Source organism: Brassica napus, chromosome C9, assembly GCF_020379485.1.
Source record: "Brassica napus cultivar Da-Ae chromosome C9, Da-Ae, whole genome shotgun sequence".
NCBI lineage: Eukaryota > Viridiplantae > Streptophyta > Magnoliopsida > Brassicales > Brassicaceae > Brassica > Brassica napus.
In genome coordinates, this window is record NC_063452.1 from 45023294 (window position 1) to 45035928 (window position 12635).

At 30.7% G+C, this 12635-nt stretch overlaps 1 protein-coding gene across 1 annotated transcript; it reads left to right on the plus strand.

The window, feature by feature from the left end:
• The first annotated feature begins 1073 nt into the window (after positions 1-1073).
• On the plus strand, positions 1074-2900 carry LOC106429976. Its single transcript, XM_013870747.1, has 9 exons — positions 1074-1220; positions 1302-1585; positions 1659-1754; positions 1832-1950; positions 2022-2106; positions 2191-2237; positions 2477-2576; positions 2667-2790; positions 2859-2900. The coding sequence occupies exons 1-9, from the start codon at positions 1074-1076 to the stop codon at positions 2898-2900; spliced, it is 1044 nt and encodes a 347-aa protein (XP_013726201.1).
• Positions 2901-12635: the final 9735 nt, after the last annotated feature.

The window sequence follows — 12635 nt, forward strand, 5'->3', positions numbered from 1 at the left end:
AAGTACAAATGGGAATTCACCCTCACTTATTCTCATTATTTACAACAGACTGCCACTGGTTTTAATTAAAGAGTTTTTACTTATTTATCCATCTACTATTTCACGCCAAACCTCGTTAACCAAGCCCATTTTATTTTTTTTTTCTACTTTTTAATGGGCTACGTTATGTAGATATACAGACTTGCATGGAAGAAAATTAGTTCTGGTTTAATGTTTTTAACGTATCCCATTAAAAAGTTCTTTATTTGTACTTCACATGTGCAATTTGACTCATAATCATACCACAGATCATATTTTCCGGTATTCTATCTAACCATCTTTAACCAGCTATAATATCTAACCATAAAATTTGACTCATAATCATATTTCACATAGGCACAAACTTATAACAACTGTTTTCTAAAGATATTTTTAAAAGGACATTGTAACAAGTAGTTTCTAAAAATATTCCTATACCGAACTTTGTTTATTACATAATATATTCCGATGAAAAACAAGTTGGTTTGGCAAATTCACATTAGAGTAGAAAGTATTCGGTTTTCTTATTTATTAAATAATTACATTATAGATCAATATTACTTGAGAACTTTTTTTTTACAAAAATAAGATCAAGGTTTTCGAATATCTTCCTTCCACATGTCATTAAAACAATATATCCGATGATATCAATTCAAAATCTTAACAAATCAACTAACTATCCTTTAAATCTTAAAATATCTTAAATGCTTAACATAACAATCCTCTACATTTAAGGTCTCACATTTATAATAATGAAAAGAAATACTTGCTAATCACGATAATATAGGTCCGATTGATTACAACCAATTTTAAATATCAAAATTTTAACCTCCCTAATTACGTGATTACATGATCAAAAGTGTAACCACAAAAATCTTTGAAAAAATATTTGAATATTAAGTATATTCCTTATCTTGAACGACTTGCTCATCAAGTTTTATAATAATTAGTTTAGATTTACCTATCATCAATATATCACCTATGTATCTATATATATCCTTCATTCTACATTCAATAACAACATTCATTTTTTGATCTAAACCAAAACACATAAAATGGCAAACAACGCAAGTCTCAAGCCTGTCAAAGACTTGAAACCATTTAAGACTAAATGGCGATCTCAAGTGAAAGTGCTACATTCATGGCTGCAAAACACTGGTTCTGGTGGGGAGACTCTTCAAATGGTTCTGACCGATGAACAAGTAAGTTTCAAAACGCAATCAATCATTACTTTAGAGTTCCTTAATATGCATAACTTACATTATGTTGTGATTCTTTTGTAGGGTGAGAAGATTAGTGCTACGTGCAAAAGAAATCACATTTTGAGTGTCCAGCGAAAACTACCCCTGGGAAAATGGTGTGTTCTCACAACGTTTTCCGTTTCGCAAGCATCAGGCCAATATCGGCCAACAAGCCATCCATACAAGATAATGATCAGTGACGAAACTGTGATAACAAATTCTGACCTAATTCAAGATAGCATCTTCCTGTCTCTTGCCAGATACGAAGACATCATTGATGGGAACTTTAAGACCAACTTCCTTATTGGTAATACCTTTATGTCAATGTTTCCGATATTTAGTTTCACTTTCTGGTTTTGAATGTTCTTTTGTATACTAATGTGTTTTTTCATCTTACAGATGTTATGGGAAAATTGTAAGGCTTGAACCAGTTCAAACCGTCCAAGTTAAAGGACAGGACCGGAAAAAAGTTCAATTTCGTTTGGTTGATGCAAAGTAAGTTTTTTTATATTTTTTTCCGGCTTGCGTACACGACTTTCTGATTTACTTGTGCTAATAGTGTGCTTTTTTAGTGGTAAGGACCTTGCATGTTGTTTATGGGGAAAATATGCAGAGCAATTGGAGGCTTATGTTGAATGTGAACAACCACTGATCTATTTGATCAGGTTCGCCAAAATCAGTTTTTACAGAGGTATGTTTTTAAATGCGTTTTCATATTATTGTATTCTTTTTATGTGCCAAATTCTATCTGGGTGTTAATAGGTGAGGTGAAAATCACAAATGCTTTTGATGCATCCATTGTTTATCTTGATCCAACTATGGAGGAAGCATTACAGTTCAAGGAGAAGTAAGTTTTGATAGACTTATTTTTTTTTTTGTTATATCTTGGTAATTTCCTTAGACAGTAAATATTTTCTACATATATGTATAGGCTGGGGGAAGATGAGCTTCCTCTTGCTGTTATTGAGAAGAAAAATGGTAAGAAAGAAATCATTTTACAGAAGATGACTGGAACAAGCTTGAGATCAAGATGATTTTGGAACTCTTTGTTTCAAATCACGTTATATTCATATAGAAGAGTTTTTATTTAGTAAAGTGCCACTAATCTTATTGTAATATAAATGTGATCATATATTCCTAGGTGGAGAACTGCAAAATCATTTGTTCAACTGAAGCTGTTGACACTGATTGGGCATGGTTCTACTTTGGGCATAAAGGTTGCAAACATCGTGCCATAAAACTTGCATCAAACCATGACGACAACCAACTTTGGCGTTGTGAGAAGCGCCAAGTTAAAATCACAGAAGTGATACCTGTGTAAGAGCATATTTTCAAGTCTTTAGTTCTTTATTCGATTTTTAAATATATTTTCACACCACTCTAAATTAATTTTGTGAACTTTAATAGGTTCAAGCTTCATTTGATTGTGAGGGATGACACAGAAACATGTAAGTTGATGTTGCTGAACACTGTTGCTAAGACCATTGTTGGACGTGAAGTTGTTGATCTGTGGGATGGCTCCTATGATGAGGTATGTTTGGTTTCTGCTCTTAAGCATTTGATTTAATATGTGCAAATCCTAATTTTACATGTTTACAGATTGAAGATCCAGAGCTCCTACCAGAACCTATCAGAGCTTAAGAAGGAAAATCTTTTTGTTTTGGCATTTCTGTGAACTCTGACAATGCGAGGGATGGGGCATGAACATTTAAAGTTCTTGAGGTCTGGTCTGGAGATCACATTCTTAAAGTGGAATCTCAATCCGAGCCAACCTCAATGACTGGCACATCATCTTCTACCCTGTCTTCTGGTGATTTGAGTTTGTTATCTAGATTATACATACATTGTAATAAATTAAAGTTTCGTATATTATAGTTTTGCTAACTGTATAGTGTTGTATATTAGGTGCTCATGCTGGAAGGAAACAGCCAGAATGATTTAGAATAATGCAAAACACCTTTTGCAAAACGCAGAGAGGAAGATGCTGATCTCTCAGCTTGGTTATGTACTTTAAAAAATTGATAAGTACATAACTCATTAGAAAAAACTCATTAGAAATGTGTATTCTAATGAGAAAAAACTCATTAGAAACAAGTACTTATTTGCTGACCTGGAATAGTATCAGTGACTAGGTAATTTTTTCTGAAAGAGTTGTCATCTACTTATTTTGTGATTTAAATATATATTCATCAGTAATTTTGTCAACTTCTTTTCGAATACAGGTTTCAGAGTTTTACAAACAAGACATGCATATTTTCTCTTTCTCGAGTCATCATCAAAACTAAGCATTCTTTCTACTTATTCTCGGGTTTTGCACAGTTTCAATTATTTTTTTATTATTCAATAATTATGATTTAGTTGGTGATAACACAATCATCTAAACAACATACAATTTATGAATCGTGAGATCAAGTTAAAAGAAAACAAATAACCATAACTATTGACCTAGCACAATAACAATATTATGTGTCCTACATTAATTAAATGTTATGATCATCCTATATGTTAACGTGTCTAAGAAAATAAGCTTCATCAGCAATTTACTAACCTTGTGGTGTTTGAACTGATTTGTTCTCCTTTTCTTTGCTCAGTTCGAGAATCAAAAACCTGATTTCTGTTACATGCACACCATATATTCTGTTCAAGTAAATAAAAAATTATCACCTTCTATGTATATTTTACTAATTGTTTTGAACAACTGCAATCTACTAAAGTTAACAAAACAATTTTCACCAATCTTAACCTTTTTATAATAACATTAAGCAATCTAACTCTTATTATCAATACAAGTTTCTATAATACATATTTCAATGTATAAGTTACTCACAGTGAATTTCAAATATGATGAAAAGAGTACTTATCTTCTTTTTTATCATGTCGGCTTCTTCCCCCTTTTTTTTTTATGGATCTGCTCTTATCTCTCTCCGAACTCGATTAAAACTGAACGATGATCAACCCATCACCACTGACGCATGAGGCGCTTCTTCAATTTATGTATCCATGTTTACTTTTTCTTCTTCTATGTATTGATTTCATAGACAATCAAGCAAACAGTTAACCTGTTCTAAACAAAAAACGTTTTGCTAATATCAAACAGAGTATACAAGAAGATGTTAAACAGAAAATACAGAGTAATTGGTACCTTGCTTGTGTCTATTAATCCGTTCATTACATCTTCTAAATCCAGATGATAATCGAAAATCGTCTGAAGTGATCCCTGGAATTCGCCGAATACCTCATCCGACCCTAGACTCTTCTTTCAATTCTCGAGGTATGTTTTTTTTCATCGCATAACAGTTTTTTTTCCTGCGTAAAGTTGTTAATAATGTTTTTTGGGCCTTTGTTAATTTTCCAGGGGAATTTGGGCTAAGAAATCTATTTTATGTTTACAGATTTATCACCAGCATTTACAAAGCCCATTTATAAATAATATAAATTGCTTTCAATATATAAATTATTTACTCTATATTATTAAAAAGAGCATATTTTTAAAAACTATAATTCAAATTTTCTAATATACATAAAATCTGTCCAACTATATTTCATCTATAACTAAATATGGTTAATAATTAATATGAACTTATTCACTTCTGCATATTTAACAAAATAATCCATGCAAGTGGATGAGTGAAAAAAACATATCAAATATTTTTTTTATTGAATATAAAATTAACAAAAAAACACTTAGAAACTATATGATTAACAAACATTATTCCAACAATTTAGATATAAATAACTAATCTAATTCATCATTAAAACAGTTTAGATCACCATATAATATATATAATATCTCGATTACATAAATTATAACAAATATCATAAAATATCAAACCGAAACGAACACCCGCGCAGGCGCGCGGGTCAAGATCTAGTTTTTCTTAAATGTAAACACAACTATGATTAATCAAGAGTAACACGACTCCAACACTAGTATTTAATTTGAATAATTACAACAAATATATAACTCTTATAAGGACGGTTTATGATATGATCGAAATATTTACGAACATCTCTCTTATATAAGATTAAAATTTAATTAATTAATTAATTTTTGTTAATTTTAATAAATAATAAAAATTTATAAAAATTTTCATTTTCTATAAATTTACTTTTATAAAAACACTATTTAATTTTTTCAAAAAAAAAAATTGTACACATGACATCCTCGTCAGCAACGTAGCATTCACGCGAACAAAATTGGATGATGTGGCAGCTGATGTGGCGACTAGTGTATGATTTCGCCAAAACATTATAAGTCGGGTATGTTTTGGCACGGCCATATAAGTTCAGGTATGTTTTGGCACTGCTATATAAGTCAGGTATATATTGAACATATCGTGATATGTTGGGTATGAAATAACCGTTTTTCCGCGAAATTCACCCGAGTGCAGATTTCAAGCTTGTGACGGAAGAAATGGATGAAACTACTAATGGTTTAATAAGTTAATTCGGTTGACAAACAATCATATTTTAAAGTTAAAGTAAAATATAGAATAGCTGTTAAAATGAAAAAAAAAATGTAAAAAAAGTTAAACGTAAAATACAATCAGAAATGAAGTAGATTGCTTCGCTTGTGTTGGACTGTGACGAGGGAGATAGTTTTTAAGCTTTTGTGAAGTTGTTACATGTATAAAAGCTGTAAAGAATTTTTTAAGCTTTTGTGAAGTTGTTACATGTATAAAAGCTATAAAGAAATTTTATGCTGTCTACAGTTAATAGGTCACCCATAACGCTCCAGCCGTAGACTTCATTACATGCGATGATCGGTTAGTTAATATTCTGGAGGCTCGGAAATCATGTTTGTTGACTCTACAATCTCGACAAGTCATCCATCATTCCACTGTTGGAGTAAGTGAAGTTCGATGAGATACATAGCTAAATCAATTCTCTTAATCTTATTAACATATACCAGAAATCAGAATTTAATCAGAATTTTATATTCTGATTGAAAAATATAAAATTTATACTAGATAATTAAAAAAGAAAACTAGATCAGAAAATTAAGAATATGCATGGGCGTCCGGATCCGGGTCTTTCGGTTCTAAACATTTAGACCCAATAGGTACTTGTATCTTTTCGGTTCGGATCAGTGTCGGTTCTTCTCAGATCCGGATCGGTTCGGATCTATAATTAAAATGACTATAAAATACCTGTAATTTTTGGGTCTATATCGGGTTCGGGTATTTAGGATCTGAAAATGACATGACATATCCAAACTCTATCAAATTTAGTTGATATTTGTCACATACAAAATTTTACAAAAGAACTTAAATCAAACTATTAATAATTAAAAGAAAACATTTTTAAATTCTAGATTTTACATTTTAAAGCTTCATATTACTTAAAAATGTTACAAAATAATAACAAATATTGTTAACAAAAGATATTTCAACTAAATCATAAAATAATATATCTAAAATAGAACACAAAAAACATAGTTTTGGATATATATGTTTTTAATTCGGATACAAATCGGTTCTTATCGGATCCGATCTAACCGGTTCGGATTTTTTCGGATTTGGGTCTATTCGGATTGGTTCCTTTCGGTTCTGGTTCTTTTGGGTTAAAGAAATATGGATCCAAAAAGTACTTGTAAATTTTTCGGTTCGGTTTTAGATTTTTTCGGGTCGCTTCCGGTTCAGATTTTCAAGTTCGGGTTAAAATGCCCGGTCCTAAATGACATTCATAAATAACTATTTAAATTTCTGTGAGATAACCAATAATGGTGTATAGGTCAAAGTCCAAGTAAATAAAGCTAAAGTGTAAAGAGTGTTGAGAATCGAAGAAAGACTCTCTGCTTTTTGGACCTAAAAAGACTTCCTATTTATTTTAAAAATTGACTTTGAATGCCCCAGTTTTCGTAAAGTTTGGTGAGCATTTAATTTTCAGTTACGAGCAAACGATTTACTAAAATAAAAGAGATCGTTAGGCGCAAGAAGATAAGCCATTCACAATCTGTGGTCGATGTCATCGGGAAAGCAACATATTCTTTTGTGTCTGTTAAATGTGAAATAATAGAATAACCTTCAAAATATCTCAATACTAATGAAACAATTTAACCAGCAGCTCCAACCTACGGTGGGTTGTTAGAGGAGTTCTCAAAATTAAGAAAAAAAAAGATAAAATGATAAAAACTTGAAAGAGAAAGTGCAAAAGTTCTCAAATCAGGATTTTAAGGACCGATTGAAACAAAAGGAACATGTGTCACTTTGTTAATTTTTCGACAGATTCTAAAATAAATATAATTATATAATTAAAATAGTAATATATATATTTTTCTTTTAGAACTCGGCATACTTTGTACTGTTAGCTCTAAAGCATGATTAACTCGGGGTTCTTATGACGTGGTTTTTACCGGAAGTTAAGAAACAGTTTCTTAACTTTCGATAAAAACTTCATTCTAAAAACCCCGAGTTAATCATGGTTTTAGCCGTTTGTAATGATCACTGATGATGTTAGTTCTAAAAGCCTCATGGGAGAAAAAAAAAGCACTGATATGATTTATTGAAGTGCATTGATATAAGTTGAATTTCAAGTCAATTGGTAAATCTTAACTAATCTCCTCCTAACTAACCGTTAGTCTTTTTGTTTTCTTCTAATGAGAAAGAGCCCATTACAACTATTTCAATATATTGTCCACTAAAATCACTAATCACAAGCCAACATAGTCTATTATATAGATTGATTCTCTTTAGCATTATTATCAGTACTAATCATCAAACCTTGATGTCAAATAAAGCATTTAAAGTTTTCGGACCGTTTTAATAATTAATTTTTTGGTTTGTTGAATTGGATACTTATTTGCTACAAAATAGGTCGTTAAGAAGAAAGCTAATAGATAGTTTAAACTTAATAAATTGCACAGGCTCGGTTTGGAAGCTAAATAATATATATATATATATATATATATATATATGTGCACTTAAAGATTAAAGTAATTCAAGAGCACATCTTGAGGCATAGTGCTACGTGAAATAGCGAAGATCACGGTAACCCTTATGTTAAAAGACTCGAAAACTATTAAGAAAACAGACTTCCTGGTCTTCTGGTTATTAATCTAAATTGCTTTCCACTTTAGGGACATAATAAATTTCATATTTATATGATCCCCAAAGTGTAGTTATATCACATGTACAGAGTTTAACATTCTTTAGATTATATTTGTGTTTTTCCTCTATTATGTTAGCGCCTTAGCGGTGAAATATGAAGATCTAATTTATCACTTAAGTTTCTAAAAGTTAGGTCAACTCTTGTCTAAAATTATAGAAGAAAAGAATATGGATAAACTTTAGCAAAAAAAAAAAAAGAATAAAAAGGAATATGGAGAAGCAAGATAGCACCAATCTAATAGCTTCAGTTATTCCGGATCCAGCCATGAATCCTACATAATTGAATTTCGGAATTCGAATCTAACTGACATCCTAATGTATATTCAATTAAAATATAAGAAATTGTGCCATAGATACAAACAAACAGTATTAGTATTCCAGTTAGTGGTTGTGGATGAATTAGGTATACGCGAGAAACCATGATTATATCTGAGAATTATTAAATCATAACGATAATTAGCGGTTGATTATCGTTATATACAGTTGATTTCTAAATTAATTTTTAATCATACAGTTTCCTTCATGTCTCTGATCAATGTCTCATTTTCTTTGATAAAAGTATTAATTTAAAGGTAACCCTAATTAAACAGAACATTTTATCAAAAGTTTGGTGTAATACATATACTACTTTTTGTAAAGTATATAATACTAGTACACCTTTGGCACTTAATGATTAAAGGTATCTACCTATATCGACATTTGAATATCATAGGTAATTATGACAATTAGTCACTATGAATATTAATTTTATATCGGTTGTGGAAATTATTCATGTAGGAATATTAAAATCGTAACCAACTTGTATAATTGTGACACTCTCGTTACTTGAAAGTTTGTAGTCATTGGTAAATCCAAATCCAAATTAAATATACATCAAATATCATTAGTCAATAATCTCTCCCATTTCTTATTAGACCCTTTTCTAGCTCATTTTATAATTATTCAAATGTACTAAAAAGGAAAGATGAGTTTGTTACGTACAAACCATTTGTTATCTTGAGATAAGAATAGATAAAACAAGTATATATATATAGCTAGAAAGAAGAAAGAGAGAACAGGTAAAACATCAAAAGTAAATGGAAAAGAATATTTTAAATTGACTGTGGATTTGGTGAAACATCAAAAATGACAGCATATCCAAATGAAACAGGATGTTCAACGATACTACATGTGAAGAATATATAATTTTTAGTAGTAATAATAGCAAAAAAGGCTCTATAGAAAAAGTTAAAGAAAGGTGAGAAAATTCCAGAGGACTGGTCTTGAGATTTTGGAGATTGGATGTCAATTAGTAAAAATTTCAATCAAAACTTTTTGTTAAATAAATTTGAAGACTTATGTCTACGTAAAAATTTTCAAATTTTTTTGAATATCTACGCAAATGTTTCACTTTGCTTTTTCTAAGACCGGACCTAGAGAATCTTTTGTTTTTCGCTCTCTTTAATTTTTTTCTTCCCGTCACCATTTTTTTCCTGTTTCTAATAGTCGTGGTGGTTTCACCGAGATTTTTTACCATTTCAAAGCTTCCTTGTCCATCCTTCTTTTCATGTTGATTTTTCAAATTTTCCACTTTCTCTTTCTTCATCGTCTATGGTTTCTCATTGGATAACGGCCATATACGATAAATTAAAATAGTTAAGGGTGTGTATTCAGATTCTTGGAGCGATAGCGATGTCGATGTTTTGGATGGTCGTTTTCCTTCAGGTGGCGCTGCCTAAAGGTAGATTTAAGTTTTGGCGTGTGTTAGATTTGGGTTAGATCCGCTAGGTAGATTACACCATAGTTGTATAGCATCACTGCCTATATACTCACATGGTTTGTTTGCTCCTTCCTGTTGTCTTCCTTAGTCTCCTCTGTTGTTTCCTCTCTTAGAACTTCTTCATCTAGATCCTTCGGTCTGAGAAGAAAAGGCAACCTTGAAGACATTGTCAGATATTTCTCTTCATTCTGTTTTGTTCAGCATATCATGGTGTTTTTCGATTCATATATGTCTCTCCTAGTGCTTATAGATGTTTTAGGGTTTTGGCGATGTTGCTCTTTCGCAACTGCTATACTATTTCATTTGCACCAAAAGAAGACTCTTTCTTCTTCGTCGAAGTATAATTGGAACATCCAATTCCCACACTCTTCTTAGTTCTAGAAGGAAGGTGTCTAGCACCGATTCATGATATTCCAATGTTTCGGAAGCCGGATTCTATTACTAGTGCTCTGCTTACCTGAAGGGATTGGATTTGAGTCATTGAACTTCCTCTTGCTTCTGCCAGTATCCCTCTGATGTTTCAACATTGACCTTCACCTCTCGGATTTGGATTCACAGAGAAGTGTTATGTTGTCTTCTAGAGATTTAACGTTTGAAGTGAACTTCACCAGATTATGGTTGGAGGAGGAACTTATCAAGCCTCCTTCGCATATCTTCATTTTGGAATTGTCTGTTATCATTAGAATAATCATCGATTTTTTGTTACAAGTCTCCGGTGACATTCAAAGTTTCGGTCTATTAAAATTAAATTGTTATCTAAGAAATGAAATTTCACTAAGCTTTAATCTAATTCCTGCTTTGATTAAACATTTCAGTCTGTGAAAGTCTTTTTTAACTCTTTGTGGTTTTTCAAGATTTCTGTTTTTGCTAGCTATCCTAGATGCATAAGATATTGATATCTTCAATGTCAGATTGCATGTCATGTATTATCATCAATATAATGAAATTTACACACTTATCAATATATATATATATATATATATATATATATATATACATATGTATATATAAATAACTTTCAAGCAAACATATCGTAAAAGTTAATTAAGTTAGGAATGATTCAAATTTTTAAGTAACCCTAACAAGTTTCAACCTCTAAAGTTCTCAGAATTACCCGACGAAACAATGCACAGATTAGAATAGAGTAAGAGCATGATTAACCCGGAGTTCTTATGATGATGTTCTTAGAGTCTTTATTTTTTTTAGTTAAAAGTTAAGAAACAGTTTTTTAACTTCCGCTAAAAACTTCACTCTAAAAACCCCGGGTTAATCACGGTCTAAGAGCAGTAGGACTTCCTTTTCACGACTCTTGTGGCATGCTAGTGAAAATTTGGTTGTTGGCTTTACATAAGGTATATTGGACCCACTCGTATCTTTACTTCTTCTTTTTTTCTTACCTTTTTCTCATTATTCTTCTTTCTTTTTTATGCAACATTCTTGTTATTATCTAACATCATATTACCTACGAGTTGCATGCAATAGCTATCCATATTTGTCTACTAACAGACGCCTTAACCAAGTGATATTTCCAATTTTTAAAAAGACACATTAGTTATCTTGAATTAAGTGACTAACGAAAAGTGTTACAAAAAAAAAAAAAAAAAAAAAGTGACTAACGAATACCCTTCAAAGTTCAAATATTCATGAACCACAAAGTGTATTACATTATTCTTATTTTTCTTTCTGTTGCCAAAATAATATTACTCTAAATTAGGACATGGCAACCGGGATGGACAATAATTTTTTTTTTAAAAGAAAAGGTTATGGACAATAATCTGTAATGCTTTTATTCGATCGGGCTCGTTTTGGCTGTCTTGACTTGTTCGATGTTGAGAAGATTGAATACAAATACATGTAGCTATTTTTTCATATTTTATGTATGGCTAATTTTTGTTAATTTTCTAAAATAATAGATACTTATCCTCCTCCTTCAAACTAGAAACTTAATATAAAAAAAATTGCTATAAAGAATAACAAATTTTATGAGAATGCAAATTAAACCCAAATCTAGTATTTCCAATACAATATGCAACAACATGCAGATTAAAAATAAATAAATATTTTAGTACAAGAACGCTAACTAAATTTAAACCTCAGAGCATCTCCAACAGAAATATTTAAATCAGTAATAAACTTTTAAAATAAATAAATAAAGTAGAAAAAATAGTAAAGAAAGTGTAGTGAAATTCTCAAATGAGAACTTATAGAAAACTCATTAGAACCTCTAATGTCATATGTCCCCTTATTGTTCACTTATTGATCATCTAAATCTGTTTAGGAAATTAAATTAAATTATAAAAAAAAATTGTATTAAATAATAATATATTAATTTGTTTAGGTACTTGTTTTGAGATCTTGCTCTCAAAGACCACAAATCTAAAACCTGTAAAAATTTGGGATGAGAACTCAAAATTCTTAATAAGAGCAGCATCTGGTTTTAGGTAATTTTTATTATTTTTATTAAGAGTCGTATAGTCTATTTGTTTCTATCTTTTTTTAGTACTACAA

Bases quoted from the DNA above. Each gene is read 5' to 3' on its own strand.
- LOC106429976 (XM_013870747.1), top strand. From the start codon at position 1,074: ATGGCAAACAACGCAAGTCTCAAGCCTGTCAAAGACTTGAAACCATTT. The intron at 1,951-2,021 runs GTATGTTTTTAA...GGGTGTTAATAG, and splicing joins CAAAATCAGTTTTTACAGAG to GTGAGGTGAAAATCACAAAT. The intron at 2,577-2,666 runs GTAAGAGCATAT...GAACTTTAATAG, and splicing joins ATCACAGAAGTGATACCTGT to GTTCAAGCTTCATTTGATTG.